We start from the raw sequence: 20,893 nt of genomic DNA, 5'->3' as shown, positions 1-20,893 counted from the left end.
AAAGATGCATTATCTATGCCCTTTCCAAGTTAGAGTTTCCTAGATATTGAGGTTCTTAAGCAAGCATACTTAAATTTAGTGAGCAAAGCATTTTTAGTCAGATATGCTGTTATGGGTCACAGATTTGCTTAGTACAGTCCATCAGCAACAAGCTCACGTATATAGGAACGGGTTACCGTATTTAGATCAACTCTTGCCAGCAAGTTGTGGCTAGCTCAGAGTGACTTCACCTGCTCTGACCATGGCTAAATTGTTATAGTTTGGTTCTTAAGATCCCCAGGGGCCATAACTCACGGCTTAGTTACCAGGTTTTGGTGTTATGGAGAGGTGGCTCCACTGCAGGAAGTTAGGTCATTTCACTGGCAGCATATCTTAAAAGGGTTATGGATTCTCTGCCTTCTTTTCCTATTCTTTGCTTGCCAGCACCTCTAGGTGAGCAGTTTTCTCTGTCATGTGTTCTCCACCAGGACACTCTCCCTTACCACAGATCCAAAGCAGATGGGCCAGGCAAACACAGGTTGAAAACCTGTGAGATCATGAGCCAAAACAAACTGATCCTCTGTTAGGTTGTTTATATCTGGTATTTTGGTATTTTGACATCACAGTGGAAAGCTGACAATCACACACTCCATGTTACATGAATCTAATTTCTCTCAATAACACTGGATGTTCATGAAAGCTAGATCACATCTTAAAAGCTTTTGCTTCTTAGTGCAATTCTGATTTCATAAAATAGTACAAAAAGGCATGATTGAATTTTAAAATAGTCTGAAAAACGATCCATATGGTGAATTATAACGCATCTTCATATCGAAGTATGTCATGTAAATAAATAATATAATTTTAAGTCACATCAAAAATGTCTATGTGATATTATCCATTTTAAATAATGAAAAATTTCTTATAGATGCTTAAGTGTTTGAGTCAATTATTTTAATTTTGGCAGTCCACAAAAAGATATTTGTGGTACATATCATCCTCATATAAAAATACATTAAATATGTGAACTTGATAATAATCTAAAATAAATCTACACACATTTGTGATAAAGTAATCCACAAATTGAACTTGGATTCAACTTGAAATATGCTTGCAGGGGGCTGGGGATTTAGCTCAGTGGCATAAGCACCTGCCTTGCAAGCAGGCAGTCGTGAGTTCGATCCCCGGTACCAATAAAAACGAAAAAGACAAACAAAAAAAAAAAAAAGAAAGAAAGAAAAGAAATATGCTTGCAGTAGGATACCATATGTATAAAATTTAAAACAATACAAAACTAAAGAAGTCTCTCAGGAATATGTGTAGTAAAACAACAAGGAAAAAAGCAAGATAATAAAATTCAGTATAGAATGATGCTAGCTATCATCAGGTACAGTTAAACAAAGCTTTCTGCTACATCTAAGTAACATAAATGATAAAGTAATCTCCTTCCCCACAGACTGTTTCTCTTTTTTGTAATGATTAGTATAAACTGGCAACAGTACATCGGCAAGTGGAAGGAGTAATCAAGCAATCTTGTTTCAAACTTCAATGCTATTTACATATGAGCACACTTGTTTTGAAAAACTTCAAATCACATTCAGTGAAAATATACAAAAATCTGTATATTACAAGTCAACTTGCTAAACTGTGATATGGATAATTACAGAATTTTCTTTTACTTCTCTCTCAACATACTTGATCAGGTGCTTTTGGCTGTCATGATTCCTAAGTTTCAACCCTGTCTGCATATACTTTTCAAAATACAAATTATAAGTGGAGCACAAGAATGTAAGATGGTATCTGTTTATTACTACCTAACATGATTCACTCTGGAAAGTTTATTTGAAAAACTATGCTAATCCTGCTGATCGGTATCTACCCACATTTACAGGGTGAAGATGGGAAATTATCTGTCATGTCTGTTACCATGTAATTTACACAGAGCAGCTTGAGAAAAAAAGAAAACACTCAATAGAATATTAGAAATGAAAAAATAGGCCAATGGAAGAAAACAGCTCGACAATGATTTGGGACAGATGCAACATGCATCATTCTCAGTAAATGATTCCAAAAAATTTATTATCTAACACAAAGACAGTATCTTTCAACTTTTTGTAGTACTAACCAATAATAATTGTAGGTGGATGGAAGAATGAAATATGAAAAAAAAAATTAAAGAAAATAAACAACAGTACTTTCACAACTTCAAGAAGAAACAGATTTAACAAAATATTAATATTACAAGTTAATATTAAAATATTTGTTAATAATAAGAACTATTTTTAAAATGCTTGAGATAAGGGAATAAGATCAAGATACATATAACTAACAGACATTAACATCCAAAATGCATAATAAACTAACAAAAATCTGATGAAAACATAGCTGAGGAAGAAAACTAGGCAAAAGAAATGAGCAGGTGCTCAGCTGTATTAAAAATGATAACATCGATAAATGAATCCGCCAGAAGTGACTTTTCATTAAAATGTTGGATGGAAGACAGCATTGGCAAGAATCAGGAGTAAAGAAAATATTACAAACTACTGAATCGTGTGTAAATTAATACAAACTTCTTAAAGAAAAATGCTGAACTATCTAGTAAGATAAAAATGCACATGACGCATTGCCAAGAAAGTCAACTTCTAATTCTGAGAGAAATCAGATATTGCTTATGCAGGCAAGGAAATGTATAAGCCAGTATCTATAGCATCATTTTTTTGGTAAGAGTAACTTGCAGAAACATGCTTGCACTAAGATACTATATGAATAAAATTTAAAACCATACAAAACTAACAAGGAAAAAAAGCAAGATAATAAAATTCATTGTAGGATGATGCTAGCTATCATCAGGTACAGTTACACAAAGCTTTTTGCTACATCAATAATTAATTATTCTTCAGCTGTAGATACTAGGTAATCATTGTTATTTTTGTATTTTGATGCATGAAATATTTATAATACCTAGAAGTAAACAGAATATGTACTAGACTTACTGAAGTATAATTAGTTGCTATTTTTTCAATATTTTTGGTCCAAATATATTTCATTCTTCACTTAACATAAGTATCTTCTTTTAGCCAATTGATACTGCTTACCATTGATATGAGAAAATGAAATTAATCAGAAAAGAATTTGCTTATGTTCTCACTAATGAGCTCACCAACTATTATCATTCTTTTCTAGAGTTACATGTGAAGTATCATTTCTTTCTTTCTAAGAGTTGTCATATAGAAAGCACTCAAACATTTGTTGAGTGAATGAATGATACAGTTTAGATAATAAATAATTAATAATATATTATCAACATTGCTAGTTATTAGGGAAACATAAAACCACAATAAAATACCACTTTGCATCCATATGTATGGCAATAATTTCAAAGACAGATAACAATTAATGATAGCAATGACATGGAGGAAATGGAACCCTCACTTTCTGGTGGGAAGCTAGAATAATGCACATTATTCATCATAGTTGAAAAATGGAAACAACTTAATTGTCCACAAAATGTTGAATGAATTAACAAAGGGTGGCATAGTTATACAATCCATTATTACAAAAAATATAAATGAATCCAGTGCTGATTCTTCTACAACATAGATTAACCTTGATAACATTATTCTAAGTGAAACAGGATGTCACAAAGACTACTCTTGTGTGATAAAAACATAACATGCATTGTATGAAATTTTCAGAAGAAGCCAGTGTACTAAGGTAGAAAGTACGTTAATGGTCACCTAAGTCTGATGAGATTTGGGACCAGCTGCTAGTGAGTACGGGATTGCCTTTGGAGATAATGTAAACATCCTAAACTTTGGTTGTGGTAATGGTTGTACAATTCTGTGACTATACTAAGGACCAATAAATTTCACTTTATTTTTTTTAATTTTATTTAAGGAGAAAAAGAGAAAAAAGCAGAAAAAGGGTACAAGTTATACAGAATTTCAGAAAAAAATAAACAGTAGGAAATCACTAGTTAATGGATTACATATTGTCATCTTAGAAATATTTGTTCAAGTTACAAAATTAAAGCTTATACAGTGGACAAACAGTGAGACCAAACAGTTCTGTTCAATGATCCAACAAAACTCAGTAATATCATTTTATGATGCGTGAATTATAGCTCAATAATGCTACTAATGCATTAAATCTATTTTCAGATTTTTTCCATTTTATGGTGGATTTGGGATAAGCCAGAGGAGGTGTCAGAAGACAATGGGGAATATTTTTTCTAGTTCTACCAAGGACTAGTGTTGAGATGTTAAGCAAATTACTTAATCATTTTAGCCTCCATTTTTTATTTGTAAAACAGAAAATTCATAATCACTGTTTGTACTGTAGTTAGAACCAAACTGTAAAAACATATCAAAAAATATCTAGTATAATGTAGCACTAATGGTTGCATAAAATTATTGTTTTTTCCTCCTCTCCTATTTTCTGCATCCTCCTAGTTATGATCTAAAACTTTACTATTTATTTGGATATATGCAAACTGATGAAGGCTATAAAGAATAATAAAATAAGTTCCTTTGTGTTTTACACACATTTTCTTCCGCTGTAAGCTCACAGACAAACTCACTTCCTCATACCTTCTCCTATATCCTTTCCTAATTCCTCTTTCTTGGCATGATTATGTCAAATCTTCCTTCCATCAAATCTCATTTGTAATTACTCCAGTATATATTTCTTAAAAAGCACAGTGGTATTTTTTATAAATAAATATGATACCATCATCTCACTTAGCCTTAAATCAACAATAATTTTCTAATAACAATATGGATTAAATTTTCAAATTTCCCTGTTTATCTCAGGAAAATTGCCTTTTTATCTGCACAAGTCAGCAAGATTCTACTTGTAACTCACTGACAGTCTTTCACATTTCTTCTAAGTGACTTCCTCTACTTCATTTTGCTTTTGTAATTTTTGATTGTTTGAAAAATCTGGGGTCTAGAGATTTTGTCCTATGAGTTTTGCAGAGTATACATGTTTTCCTTCGCATTCCTGTGATGTGGTCTGAAGTGCTCCTCTCTTCCTTGTAATTTCTGAAAATTAGAAGTAGATGAAAGTTTGCTGTATTTGTCTTTGCCAATAGCACTTCACAGAGAATGGGTCTGCTTTCATCTAGAGGCACATGAAACCCCTTTGACTGCTTTTCAGGAATGCCAGCAGCACTGGACATTGTGCTTAGATCAGTTAATTCACCAGATTGCCAGACGATGATGGTCTAATCTATAATTCTGCATTCATTTACAAATGAAATATTGTAAAGAAAAATTTCCTGTCATTAAGTATTTGGTTATCCAGAAGGACACAATTTGTACAGAAAAAGCAGATTAAAAGTTTATTCTTTCCTTTTACTTTTGACAGTTTTTTAAAATAATAATTTTGGAGACATAATGTACTTCAAAGATTTTTAATGAGGGATTTTTGGATAAACAATTAAATTTGATATAATTCATTAACATTGCAGGTATTAGTCTTTCCTAGTTTCAGTTTTTCTCAATAGAATACTTTTTCAGTTGGCTTCTAAGATATTTTGATAAAATCTTTACTTTTCCTTTTTTGTATGACAAGATATAGTTGTTTTTTGTTTTTGGAACATTCTCTGCTCCAGATTTGGAACAAGTTGTTCAAGGAACACTGATTGCTTTTCAAAGTGAAATAATACCTAAAGATAGAATCTCAGGATTATTAATTTTAATGGATTGATAATAGAAGATAAAATTAAGAAAATGTATTTTTCAAATATTTTATTTTTATATAATTCATACTTATGAAAAGCTATAATAAGAAAAAGAAAAACAAAGAATTCCCATTTCCCCTTTGCCTCAACCACTCAAATGTTGTTGAAGTGATACCATCAACCTTGTTGGGTGATATTTTGCATATAATTTTCATTAACATTATGCCTTATCATTTACATATATGAAATATATGTTTATATAAATCTTTTATCTATGATAATTTTCCAGAATGACTTGTGATGTGATGTTTCTTTGTTCTAAACACTTCAGAATATAAGATATTTTCACATATGGCTACCGTATGACAATAAAAGCCAGTAATTAATAAGGAGATAATATTAATATGCTAACATTTTAAAATTTCTTGATCCAAATAATGTTGCTCATGGCAAAAGAAAGTCCTGCACCACATGTGGCATTCAGTAACCATTTTAAATTTCTTTTCATCTGAAACAGTTTGTAGTCATTGATGTTCAAGACTTTAATGTTTGCAAAAAGTCTGGTAAATTTACTTTTTAGAAGATCGTTCAATTTGTGTTTTTAAAATGTTTCTTTGTGATTGTATTTACACCAAGTATTTTTGGGAAAAAATCACAAAGAATGAGTTTTTTTTTTTTTTCATTTCAAAAGGCATATAGTGTTGATTTTTTTCAACAATAATTGTATTAACCTTGATGATTTAAGGTGGTGTCTTCCTACTTTCTCCAACGTAAAGTTGCTACTTTTGTTAATTAAAAAGTATTATATGGAGGAGGTAACTTTGAAACTAATTAAATATTCATCAAAATTTCACCCACTAACTTTATCAGATTTTGTTGATCTTGACCTGCACCTGTGTCGTATTTGCCAGTTTGCAGTTTTCTAATCCTATGCAATGTTCAGTTCTTAATCCTTCCAATCTGAAACCCAGATTATAGAATTTTCACTCAATTTTATTCATCTTACATGTATATTTTCCTTTTTCATGTCAAAATTCCAGTTCCTAAACACAATAACCTACTAACCTCTTTGGTACATTACACAAAGAGTACAAAGTAAATACACTCTAAATACTTCAACATTATCATTAACAACATGATTTGTAAAAAAAGTTTAAAAGTACACTGCTGTTCTCTCTGTCCTGAAAGTACATCCCTCTACAATAAAATCCCTGCTTAAATGACACATGGAAATTCATTTCCATGTGTTTGTGCTATCAACTTGAAATGCAATTGCACGAATTCGCTTCATTGTCTTTAACTATTTAAAATTGATACTTTAAGATTTAACACTTTTAAAATTACATAAAAATTTCACATGGTTACAAAAGTAAAATAGTCAAACTTCTAAGAAGTCAATCTTCTCTCGTCTTCTCTCCTCTACCTCTTTTTTTATTTCTACTCTCTGTACCTTCCTTTCTGATACAAATAACTTTAAAAAAATATGTTGTACGTATGTATGTATGCATGTGTATGTGTTTTATGGTATGACAGGTTTTGATATTATTGCTAATATTAGCAAACATATGTACCTTTTTCCTTTTACTTTTCTAGATAAATAGTAACATAAACATTTTAGTCATCTTGTTTTTTCATTTAACAATATATACTAAAGATAATTCTATAATGCTATATATATTCTTTATATAGCTATATAATTATTTTGTGGATATACTAAATTTATTCAGGTTTATTTACTGTCTATTTGTTTGGGTCTTTTTGAGACAAGGTTTCACTATGCAGTTCAGGCTGGCCTTACGCACATTTTTTGTAACCCAGGCTGGCCTCAAACTCAGAAATTCTCATGCCTTAGCCTCTGGAGTGATAGTGTTACAGGCAAGTGCCACCAGGCCTGGCTTCTTTTAATTGACATTTAATTCTTTTCATTTTTTATACTGAAGTAGCATTACAGACACAGGGAGGTCTCTTCATATTTTTTAATGTGTCCTTGAAATAGGCTTATAGTAACAAGATCACGTGATCAGCGAGTATCTGCACATGACATGTTTGAATGACTGCAATATTTCCATTTGCAGTGTTTGTATTGTCTCGCATTCCCACAGCAATGTGTGAATGTGCCTATTTTCCCGGAACCTCACTGAAAGAGTATTTTAACAAACTAGGAGACTTCTGTAAATCTAGTAGATAAGTAGTAATGTTTAATTTTCATTTCTCTGATTCTAAACGAGTCTGAGCATCTTTTCACACAGTGAAGGATTTTTTCTCTGTGAGGAATTTCCTTATATAGCTTGATTCAGTAGAATCTAGCTCTTTCATACTCTACTTTGAGACACTTGCTATAATTAGAGATACTAAGCCTGTGTCTGTGAAATAATTCCAACCAATTTTCCTTGACTGTCATGTTCTGGATTTTGTTTATAAGAGAAAACTTTTTAGAGACAAATATAGACAAGAACCACAGTGATAGAGATATAACAAAATATATATGATTATTTTCCTTAATGTTAGAACCATAGCCTGGTTTTTAAAAATCAAACATATGATTAACATAGCATAGAAAATAGCTCTCTGGAATTTTCCCACTGCTAAAAATATCATGTGGTGCTCATGTGGTTACACACGAGTGCACAAGAGATGCTGCGATACAGAGGAGAAGCAAGACAAAAGGTGCATGGCAATTTAAGTATGCCCCGCTGGATTTGGAAATATCAAAACCATTACTGAAGTACTAACTCAAAAGTGCAACACAATCCAGATTTCTTTGCCTGGGGAAAGCCTCTCAGAAATAAAAAGTGAATAGCTAAACAAAGCCATGTGGCAAAATGACATCCTTTCTTCAGGAAAGTCAGCGAGTCACCATTGGTACTATAAGTGAAGCAACCATCAAGCAGCAGATAGCCCATGGCATGTGATGTCTGAAGTGGATTCCATTCTTAAATAATGTAAAATAAGCTCTTTGAACTTCTTCTCCGGAAGGTACAACCGTAAAGTGGTGACGAGCCTGGCTTTGGAGTTAAAGTGTCCTCCTGTCTGAGTTCTGCCCATTGTTATCCATATCTGTAAATTTGCTCCAGCTGACAAACTCTATGAAGCGTCAGTTTTCTCACTTGTAAAATGGAAATAACAAAAGCTTCCTCTAGGGCTGTGGTGAGTGTAAGTGAGGACATGTACTTTAAGCATTCAGAAGAGTGCCTGACTGTCAGCAGTGTTCATGATGAGCTTTATAAATGACAGAGCACTACCTGTGGCTCGAAATACTCTAAGCAGTAGTTACACACCCTTGTTGGCACCAGGACTGGGTCTGTTTCAGAAGGGTAGGAGTGGTGTGGGGTGGTAGGTGGGTTAAGGAAGACTCAAAAGAGCCTACGTCCCTCCTGGTATGGCTTGTGCTCCTATGAGACTCTCAATGCCACTGCAGATCTGACAGGAAGCTTCACGCAGGTGGGAGTGTGAGTGATGGAGAGCGGTAAATACAGGTGACACTTCACTGCTCTCCTGCCTCTCGCCTCCTGGTGCATGGTTCCATTCCTAACAGGACGTGGATTGGTCTGTGGCCCTTCGGGTTAGGAACTCCTGTTAACATACACACTTTTCTTAAACTGAAACATCAGGAAAGCCAGTCCTTCCCTTAGGAGATGTGTAGTGGAACTGGGCTACCAGAAGCTTGCTTTTGGGTTAGGACATCAGTCTAGGTCAGTGGACAATGGTCTAGGAAGTCCCACAAAAGTAATTTTCTTATTAACAGAAAGAATGATTTTAAATTGTAATAAAAATACATAACATGAAATTATGAAATTATCATCTAAACTATTTCTAAGAGACAGTTCAGTTGTCCAGCAGACATCATCTGTCTTGCAAAACAAATTCTAGACTCATGAAACAACTCTCCATTTTCCCTGTACTCTGACCTTCACAACTAGGACTCCTGCTCTTGTGAAGTTGACTACTTAAATTCCTCATATGAATTGGGTGAGAGGCCATCTGTCTTTCCGTGATGGGCTTATTTACTAGCATGAGTTCCTCGAATTCATCAGTGTTCTACAGTGTGACAATAATTCCTGAATAATGAAACTGAGTAACATGACTATATGCACGCACCACCTTTCACTTGTCTATTCATCAGCTGACGGGCATTTCAGTTGCTTTCACCTCCTGACTATTGTGAATAGTACTTCTATGAACATGGGTATACAAATGTCTCTCAGAGATCCTGATGAATTACAAATGGGATTGCTTCATCCCTTAGAGTCTTATTCCATGCTTATCAGTTTAACCAAATGCCTTAGATGAGGTAATTTATTAAAAAATAGAAATTTATTTCTCATAGTTCTGGAGGGTGGGAAGTCCAAGAGCCAGTTGCTGGAAATTCTGTGTCTGGTAAAGTCACATTCTCTGCTCTCTACTTCTTAGTGAGTCTTGCTGAATCCTCATGTGGAGGAAAGAATGAACACTGTGTCCTCACATGGCAGGGCCAGTGCAAGGACCAAATGGGCTCCACAAAGCCCCTCAATAAGTGATTTAACCCCATTAGCCATGAAAGTGAAGTCTCCTGACCTAATGACTTCCTAAAGATCCATCTATGTTACATTGAGGATTAAGTTCAAGAAAAAATGCAAATGGGTTTACAAATTCTAATGTCATAGCATATGGTAATTTATTTTTAATTATTTGAAGAGCTGCTACGCTATTTTCCATAGTGGCTGCATCATTTTATATTCTCATCAACAGCACATAAGGACCTCAATTTCTTCACAGCGTCACTAATATGTGGTATTTTCTGTGCTTGCTGTTTTCTTATTCTAACCATTTTACTGGATGTGACACAGAATCACACCAAGGTGTGGTTTGAATTTTTCTAATGATTAATGATGGTGAACATATTTTCATGTGTTTGCTGGACATCTGTACATCATCTATGGAGAAATATCTACTCAAGTCTTTTATCTATTTTAATCAAGTTTGTTTAATTTCATTGAGCTCTTTACATACTTTGGACAGCACTGCCTTGCTAGAAATATGATTTGGAATGTTTCTCCTACTCTGCAGGTTTCTTTTCTCTCTATTGAATGTGTCCTTTGGTGCAAAGAAGTGTGAGAATACTTTTGAGGGTATTAGTGACTACATTTCACAGAATCTGCTCCATTAGGGCCAATGAAAGAATACTTCTCTTACAGTTCAGTAGCAGGAACGGTCTATTTTCCCATGAATGACTAGTTTGCAGTGATTTTGTGGGTGGCACTGACCAGCCAAAGTTCAATTGTAGAACAACTGAAGCAACAATATAGAATCTTGAAACTGCATTCTGTTCAGGACATTTATACTTTCTAAATCCTATTCATTTTGAAATGATTGTCCTGTATACTTCTTTGAAATTTTCATATTTTGGATATTTTAGCAATACACATAAAATTATTTCTAGCAGGAAATCAATGTTATTTTCAACAGTTACTAAAATCATCTAAATTTTACAGAGAAGGAAATTAAACCCCATCACCTATAATTTCTTGGTGGTAACATGGCTAGTAAACACCAGGTACTGAGATTTCATTCAAGGCCTCTCTATAGATTTTTCCATAACACTACAATACTTCCTCAATCAGTGAACACAAATACACACAGTATGAGACAAGGAGTGTCATCTGAACCAGTCACTGTGTATTCACAGAAAATATGCAAGGTGACCTGTCTCTCTTCAAAGATACCATGAACAGTTGGAACTTGATGGCTGGATAACAGAGGCGAGAAAAGGACATGAACAGAAATATGGAACTGAATAAAAACATGACCTGGAGGTACCACAGTCTAACTGCATTATACTCTGTATCCCTTGTTGATCAAATGTGAGGGCACATGCCTTGGAAGGCTGAGGCAGGAGCATCACTAGGAGTCTGAGGTCAGCTGGAGCTTCATAGTAAGTTCAAGGCCAGCCTGAACTACACAGGGAGACTCAAACAAACAAACAAACAGCTTCCTTATCCAAGGAAGAATACAGGAGACAGGAGGGAAAAGTATAAATAGGAAAGAGGACAAAAAAGCCTAAAATAGAGATGTGAGACACAATATGGAGACCTAATTCTAGTTTAGAAATTAGTATCTTATTAGTAAGTAGCAGAGCATCTAGGAAAAATTTTCAGCGAGTTTCTGCTTTATAAAAATTACCTTGTGGCTCACAGAGCTCCCTGCACTCAGAAGCTGAGGCAGTGAGTTATTGAAACCGGGAAGAGGGTGAGTGGGGAGAAGGAGAGAAGTGAGGCCAAGATGTGGGTTCCCTTTAACACTGCTCTCAGCCTGATCCCTCCGAGAGCTTGGGAACGGGAGCAGTATTCCAAAGTCTAATTTCAGCAAGCCACTGGCTGGCCACCAACCCAGGCATCGCTGGTCAGCACGAGTCTTGCAACATAGAAGCATTCAGTCCTTAGGAGAGCAAGCTCCAAATCACCCCACACTTGCAGGATTTGGGGGATGGGTCACATTGCCTCCGTGATAAGGAACTGAGCCAGCACGAACTAGGCTACCTTGTGGCATTTCAAAGGGTGAATTGAAATCCTAGGCACCCAAAGAATAAGAGTGTTCATGAAGAATACTGCAGTCTGGGATAGTAGTTATGTAGGCAGAATAATGACTTCTCAATGATTTCCATGTTTTAATGCCTAAAACCTACGACTATGCTACTTTACAAAGCAAACAAAACAGTACAAGACTAAAGTTCTGGACATGGAAAAATTATGTGGGATAGCTAGGAGGCTCCCATACAGCATGATTCTACAAATTGAAAGGTGTTTGTGGCTAAAGTGAGAAAGATATTGCTCAGTATAAAGGTACAACAAGAGGACTGTGTGCTGAAGAATACAGCAGCCTCCAGGAGTGTGAAAAGGCAAAGAAATGGAGTTCCCCTGGAACCTTCAGGAAGAAGCACGGCCCTGGCAACAACTCGATGGTAGCTAACAACCAGGTTTGCATTCAATTTCTAAACTACAGACCTATAAGATAATAAATCTGTGTTGTTTTAATTTGTTGCAGCATCATGGAAAACCAGTGCATTGGCTAAGAGGAGGAAATGGAAAGAACGATGCATTATGATGGAGTTGCCACCGTTTTTTTAAAAATGCCCTTGATAATAACATCAACCCGTTTTATCTTTCATGTGAATTGAAATTAATTTTATTGTGACTCAAAAACTACATTTAAAGGCACAGAAAAATAAATAAAATGGCAGTTGAAATGTAAATAGTAAAACACTATTTTATGAGCTAAGAGTAATATATATGCATCGAATTCTTACAACTGGAAAGGAACCAAGAGGAAGAAGCTGTGTTTGTTCTTATTATTACAATGAAGACAGAAGAGCCAAGTCAGTACGGGTTGGAAATCATGATTGACTGCTTTCCAAAGGCTGCCTGTGCTTGGCTAAGTATTTAGAAAAATTCTGACTGTAAGCTTCATGGTCACCAGGGGGTGCTATGGGACAAGCTCCTGGCTTCCACAGGCACAGCACTAACAAGAGAGTAAGGCTCCAGAAGCCTGGGACCTCCTTTGTGTTATCTAGCTCCCTTGGAAATCAGATATGAGAGTGAAGTCATTTTTTATGCACTGACGTAAATATGCTACTTATGAAACTACTGGCATCTTCCTCAATAAAAATGCAAAATAATATATGTGGAATAAAATCCACCAATTTCTATTAAGTTTTCAAAGTAAGAAACATTCAGTAAATAAAGTCATCAGTGTGGTGAAATTTTGTCAAATGGATATCCCTGTCCTAGCTCTGGGGGGAAGAAGAGGATGTGAGAGGAGGACTGATCCCAAAGATGGTAACTGACCATTGCCAGAGCATCCATAATTTATCAGTACAGGTCAAATCCATTTCAGTACAAAAAAAAATTATTAAAGTTCCTTGGTTTACCTAAGTACTATAACTAATTGTGCTGCTGCATATCAGAGAACAGGAAAAAAGGGGAGATGATAGCAACCTCACAAAGCTCATTAATGGTCATGCGGTCAGGGTTTTGTAGCATGTATTGAAAAAAGCAAACAAATCAAGAAATTGTTATATAGCTGTACTTGAAAATCACATAGCTCATAACTGCAAAGGATAGGGTCACTAGTTTCTGAAAATTGTAAGGAAGTTCATAACATAAAGAGACAAAGTATACAACACTATAAGGATCATTTATAAGGGACCTAAAAAAGCTGAAGGAAGCCAAGAGACCACTCCCACTTTTCATGTGTGTTGTTCTATACAATCAAGGTCTAGTTTTTCCTGGAGTTAGTACATATATAAATTACATCAATATTAAAGTATATGATGGCTATTAAAAGGTCCTGATTTCAGTCCTGTCATGGTTTATATCTGTGGCTCCCAGGCCTCATGCATTTGCATTATGCATCTGTGATTGGTTCATTGTCTAGAGTTTGGATTGATGGTGTCAGTGCTACACCCACATAGGGGTGGAGCCAGCATACAATGTAATGGCAGGAAGAAGGCGTGTCTTGCTGTCTTGCCAGTTTCTGCCTGCGGTTTGCAGTCGCCCATGAACTGCGGCCCTGCCATGCCACTCTGCCTTGGAGCCAACGGAGTATGGACTGAAACCTCCAAAAACTGTAAGAAATAAACCATTCCTTTCCCAACTTTTGTCTCAGCGATGAGTTAAAAGCAACTAAGACAAGTCCCTACCACCACAAAACAAAAAAAAAACAACAAAGAATATTATTCATGCATCTATTTCTTGAATCAGAATGCATTTTTATGGTACAAAATTCTAAAGTTGTATTTTCATTTGAGGGAGAGTGTTAACTATTGTTTTTGCAAAAAATACACAATTTTATATTATATTTAGTATTTTTAAATGTTGTAATTTACTTGATCTCAATTTTGTGTATTATTCCCTATCTACCTGGCCATCAAGTCAAGTTTTAACATATTTTTTATTTAGGAAGATACCTGGACTGATGTTCACCAGGTAAGTTTCTAAATTCTACACCTTTCCTATATTCCTGATGCCATATGTTTTCATCAAAACATAGGTAACAACAGATTAAATGCAGAACCTGCCAATTTTCACTTGAGCCAAAAACATTAAAGAGATTTTCAGAAAGTAATCAAGATCACATTCTCACTAATATTTTACTTTGAGAAATAAGCCATTTTTACATTGTTATTTTTAATGCAATGGTTTTAATGCCTGCCACTTTACAATGATAAGCATATGAAATTTTTATCAGTTTTAATTTTACCATGGCAAATATTAATACACATATCCTGCATAAGCCAAAGTCTGGGGGGGGGGTCCTTTTAGTTATTACACATTAGAAAGGAGTCATGAAAACAGAAACATTGAAAAATTCTGCCCTCATGATGACTACTAAAAGTATATCTCTCAATCAAATCTCTTTCAACAACAATTTATATAAACATGTTTAACAGACAAATCAAATAATTTTAAAGCAAACTTTTTTGGTTTTATGCCCAATCTGACAAATTTCTCTTTTCCTAGTCTTTCCAATTTTGCTGAATGACAGCACAGTGCATTTGGTTGGTTGCTCATTTCCCAATGCTAGAACTGTCATTGACTGATTCCTTCTACAACTACACACAACCAATCCATGAGCAGTTCCACTGACATTCCTATGAAAATGTAATCCTAGTTATACTACTCTTGCAAGCTATCACGACCTTCAGTGCAGTTTAAATCATCTTAGTCTCGGTTCTTGGAAAATTAAAGCAACAAAAAAACCTAAATGACTAAAGTTTTCAAAGGGCAGAAATAGAAAATTACAAGTGTAATATCTTCCATATCATCATCCAAATCTAAATAATTTACATAATATTTTATTTTTTCAAGATAGTAGTTTAGTCATTAAACTAATTCTGCTTTTCGCAGCCAAATTTCAAAGGCCATGATGCAAGAAAGTATGTGACATATAACTGATGAAATAATTTTCATCGATGACTATAAGCATATAATTTTGAAAGTTTTATGACATTAAGACCAAACGAATTATATTTGATTATTTCATATATTTGAGAAAGTTTTTTTTAATAAAGATGATGGATTAAAATGTAAGTTTTACACTTTATTTTCATTAGATATATATTCAACTTACCTTATCAAGTTCATCTGAAATTGCAATACCTGGGATTCAAAAGAGATTTATAAAAAAAATTTTAGAAACACTCTTTAATAACCTAATGTTAAAAAAACAAAAGTTCTATTTGTAATCTAGTGCATTTCTTATTCTTTTTTCATTTTGCAACAGTTCTTCCAAATATGGCTGTGATTCTTTCTACCATGAAAACAAATTAAGAATTTAAATCAAATTATGACAGCACAACCTGATGAAACAATACAGATGCAAAGAAAATAAAACAAATATTGTGTTTCTTGTAGTTTGTTAGAGGTGGAACAAACCTCCAAGGACAACTGTGGAAATATTTTTATGTTATGATGACAATAAAATGTAACATAGCTTGTAATAATTTTTCTCCTTTTTGTGATTTACACTCCTATAATGAGTGGATCTTAGGATCTTAAGGTAGAATGATGACTGACATGGTAAAATTTATTTTAATCTTTTTGTTTTGTTTATGAAGAAACAGAAAAGATGTTTAAGACCCTCTGACAGCTTCTTGAGCCAATGTTTACTTCTCCGCATGGTGATGACCAGTAAATCTTTATTACCAGCATAAACATTTTCCTGAGCATTTGGGCAATTCAGCCTGAGCATGTCAGGCTAAAGATATCATCCACCAGAGTCGGGACAGAAGAAATGAAGCTAAATAAACGGGTGGCAAGGCATATCATGATTTTAAAAATAAAAACTGCAGCTTCAGGACACAAACCCAGCTTATATTTCTTTTTTCTTTTCTCCCAAAATACAGTAAGACCAGGCATCTTCCTTCTACCTACAAATGGAATTTTTCCATTATGTTTTATCCACTGAGAATAGGCCTTTCCCAGTGCATGGGCTGCAGCTCTGTCTTCTGTGAGGACTGTCACCTACAAACAGGCTCTCTCCCTTCACTTACAGAAAGAGCTATTGCCTTTCATCAGTGAACTGAAATCCCTCTTTGCACATACTCACCATGCCCAAATCTCCCATAAATACACCCCGATCCAGACTGTGATGCACCTCTCTGCTGAGGGCCCACACTGTTTATTTCCTTGAGTGCATACTTTTGAACTTCTGATTAATAAATTCCTTCATTCTACTTACAGCCTTGTCTTGAGTTTTTTTTTTTTTTCCTTCAAAAGGAGTCAGCAAACCTGCAATTTATTCTAAGGGTACGATGCATTTACTCATCCTCATCACTGCTTTGGGAGCCACTTTGTGCTGCTCCGTGACACTCCCAGCTCATTTTGATTTTTGTTTATTTATTATTTCGTGAACAATGACATGCCTAGGGCTGAACACAAGGCTGTGCATGGGCACTGGAGTAACTGTGGTCATCTTTCAGGTTTGAAATAGAGGAAAAAGAAGAGCTGATGTCAAACTCCTCTGGAGGGTAGACCTGAGAAGATTAAAATTGAAATCCAAGGGACCATAGAGAAAATAAGAGTAAGATTTAAAGTTGCAGTTCAGTGGCCTATAAAGAGCAAGAAGAAGTTGAAAAGGAAAACCTGAAAATAGCTTCCAAAAAATAAATTGGAATAAAGAACTGTTCAGATCCCCTTCCCTGTTTAGATACAAAATTTGATCAGATGGTAGAGCGGGGACCAGTTTCTATCACATCTCCTGTCAGCAAATAGAAGGTCCTAAGGAATTCTCTCTAGGTTTTGATGTCTTGAAGAAAGACACACAGAAAAGGCAGTGAAATTGTACATTTATTTAAGGCAGACAATAGGTGCTTTCTGCAAGGCAGGAGCAGGCCAGTGAACAGACTCACAGGGCCGCGAGGGTATCCTGGATCGGCTTCTTCCACATGCAATTAAGGCATAGGACATTTGTCCTAGCAAAGCCTTCCTTGGCTTGGAGCCCGAGTAAACTGCTCTATGGAAAGACTTCCTTGGCTTCCTGCCAGAAGTTAATGGAGGATTAAAAATACTGCTCTTCTGATTGGTCCTGAAACTACCCCAGATTCAAATGAGGGACTGAAAATATGACTTTTCTGATTGGCTCTATGTACAGTGCTTGGGAGCCATGGAGTCATCTTGGGTTTTTTTAACTTCTGACACATTCTTCCCAGTTAGTTGTCCAATTTGCCCCATGCTTAATCTCTACCTCATTCCCCACCCTACTATGATGGATAATGAATCAAAGCAAAACGAAAACAAAAACAAAAACAAGAAAAGCCCTAAAACCCCGAAATATCATTTCTTCAACACAGTAAATAATATTTTTTCCCTAAAATCAAAACCGGAAATGCAGGCATATTTGAGACACATTTTGGATAGCAACATTCTATGGCTTTTTTTTTTTTTTTTTTTTTTTTATAAAAGTAACTAAGTAGTTTATGTGTCACTAAGTGAGAGAGAGTCTGGCTACCACTTCAGAAATGGGGAAGATAGCTTAAACTTAGCAATTATTCAGGCTTTCTACACTGTGAAGGAGGCACCTTTACCCAGCTAAGAAGAGACTTCACAGGGCACTGCGCAGGAGGTGGGTCACATCACTGCTCAGTGAGCCCGGGTGGAGGACTGTGGTGCTGCAGCTGGGGAGGGGATGTGAGACTTATAGATAAGAGATCCAAAAACCTTGCAGGCAATTATGCACATTTCAAAAGACCTAGCCTAAGTCACACATTCACAATATTTGGTTTTAAAAATATGTGGACCTACAAATGATCATTTTGAATAACTTCCATTTTACAAAAAATGGAATTTTGACATACCACGTGGCTTATGCCATATTCTGCAGTATTTTTAAATATAATATTCCAGTTTATGAAGGACAAATAGGTTTTAAGTGCTTACATTTATGGTTGCTATATTTTACAAAAATGCTCATTTCTTTGGTTTTTTTGGGGGGAGGGTACTGAGGATTCAATTCATTACCTTACAAAAAGGTTCATTTCTAATATCAATTCAAGATCGGTACTGCATTCTTATTTAAATGTAAATACTTTTAAAAATTAGTGCATTTAAAGAGAGATGAGAATATGAAACAAAATTCTCTTCATCATTCTAAATCATAAAGTTTATATATCTGAAACTAAATAACCGATGATTCAACTGATTAAGATATTTGAAACTCTGAGTTTTAAAAATTTTTGTACTAATGTCCTTAGACTTAAAAAAAAAGACACCTCTTATTTGATTTTTTGAAAGCTATCAGTTAACCTTTAAGTTTCCTTTACACTTTGGATTTATGAATCCATTATTCCTAAAAATAGCTGCAATACATGTATTTACGTAGAATGTAGCAAAAAAAAACTGGCAAGTAAGTAAAACAAAAACATAAGTGGTCCAAATGTATACCGCCATAGTACTAGCTTCTCTCAATTACAGGAAACATCAAGAGATGTTAGATAACAGAGCTGAAAACCTTCAGAGATAGAAAATGAAGATAAAGCATTGCTGCCCTGAATACACATTTTAGTAGATGTTATATGCCCCAGAATAAAACTCAAACTAGTTAAATGGAAGACTTGGTTTGAAGAAAGAATTATACCTCTCATTATTCCAAGAGTTTGGTCTGAGTATATTTTGTTCAAATACCTATTTTCATATTTTTCTTAAATTTACATATTTTAATGACTTGGTCTAAGACATTAGCCAAACAAATCTCCATTCTATTATATATAATCATCTCATCTTTCTACTCTCAATGTCAAACGCCTGGGGTATTTTTTACTTTTTCATTCCATTTTTAATCAAAGCTTACACTGATTAAAAGCAGTTGAAAAAGTTTTAATGAAACACTTCTTCAGAGAAGCATGAAACTCCACTGGGAATCATTTACACTGATTAGCCCGAATAGTCATCCTCGGGTCTAGCAGAATGCCCACAGTTATTTCCTGAGAAGAGATGAACAACTTTTAGACATTTATTAACTCTTAAAAACCATGTTATTTTACAGTGAAATTTTTAAGGTCTATAGAGACTTAAGACTCTCTCATAGCAGAAAATATGTTGGAAAAACTGTAGTGAATTGCTACAAAACATAAGAAAATACGGCCAAAGATTTGAGTGAGGGATCCTTAGTGTAGGAGAAACAAACGGTTCCTGTGAAAGTCAAAGCAAGAATTTAAATGATGACACAAAGGAAATACTTTACATTTAAGAAGTACTTTTTCTTACAGACTACTTTTAAAATTGAAGATAATTAAAGGAATAAAAAGTAGACCAGACAAATTGGATATAAGGGACCTCAGTTTTTAGAGCCACTGTTATACAATAATAATTTTACATTATTTTTGTGGTTCCCCTTTCCCTGCCTGTCTGTAATTTCCCTGTTTCGGTTACATATCAGAACCTTCTTAAAGCTAGCTTTAAAGCTAGCTGACCCTGTAATCCCAGGGGTTCAGGAATAGTCTGAGGCAAGAAGATGGCAAATTCAAGATCAGCCTCAGCATCTTAGGAAGATCCTGTTGCAAAAACAAAGGCTGGGTATGTAGGTCAGTGAGAAAGCTCTTGGTACAATCCTCAGACCCAAAACAGAAAAAAGAATCTAAGAAAGATTTTATAGTCATATAAGAGTGATTAGGAACAAAAATCTAATGACAAGATCCTGAAATAGTGTTTTATTTTATACTTTAAAAACTAAAATGCCTTTTTCAAAGACAAGTCTTTAGGTGGCAGTACATAAAATGTCATTTACTTCAGTGCATGTTTTTCTCATCTCTCTGTTACTCAGAAGCTTAATACAGCAGACAGAACTCAAACACTGCATCATGCCAACTGACAGTCTTCATAGTCACCTCCCCACTGACTATACCTAGTAACCCCCAACCTCTCATTTACTTACATTCCTGATGCCAGCACTAAAGGCCAAAGCCAGGGGACCTACACAGGTGGTTCCCTACTGCCTCTATCAAGAATTACTTGCAGGCATTGATATATATATATATATATATATATATATATATATATATATACATATATATATATATATATATATATATAGCTGGGCATAGTGATATACACCTATGTAACTAGCACTCTGCAAGGCTGAGGTAGGACCACAAGTTTGAGCCCAATCTAAGCAAATTAGCAACTTGTGCAAGAAAAAATAAAAAGACCTGGGAATGTAACGTATATGCACAGGCCTTGGGTTCAACACCCAAATGTGTGT

General features: G+C 34.8%; 1 protein-coding gene across 1 annotated transcript in view; it reads right to left on the bottom strand.

Annotated features, from left to right (window-relative positions):
* The window catches only part of CUNH8orf34 (chromosome unknown C8orf34 homolog), a 403,828-nt gene that overhangs the window by 294,676 nt on the left and 88,259 nt on the right, over nt 1–20,893 (bottom strand). The window contains 1 exon segment of the mRNA XM_063257427.1: nt 15,767–15,795. Coding sequence (XP_063113497.1) covers nt 15,767–15,795 — 29 coding nt within the window.

Source organism: Cavia porcellus, unplaced genomic scaffold (assembly GCF_034190915.1).
Source record: "Cavia porcellus strain 051 isolate PalLab524CR breed Dunkin Hartley unplaced genomic scaffold, mCavPor4.1 scaffold_10, whole genome shotgun sequence".
NCBI lineage: Eukaryota > Metazoa > Chordata > Mammalia > Rodentia > Caviidae > Cavia > Cavia porcellus.
Note: the sequence above shows the minus strand (reverse complement) of the source record. Positions and strands in the feature narration are given on the sequence as shown.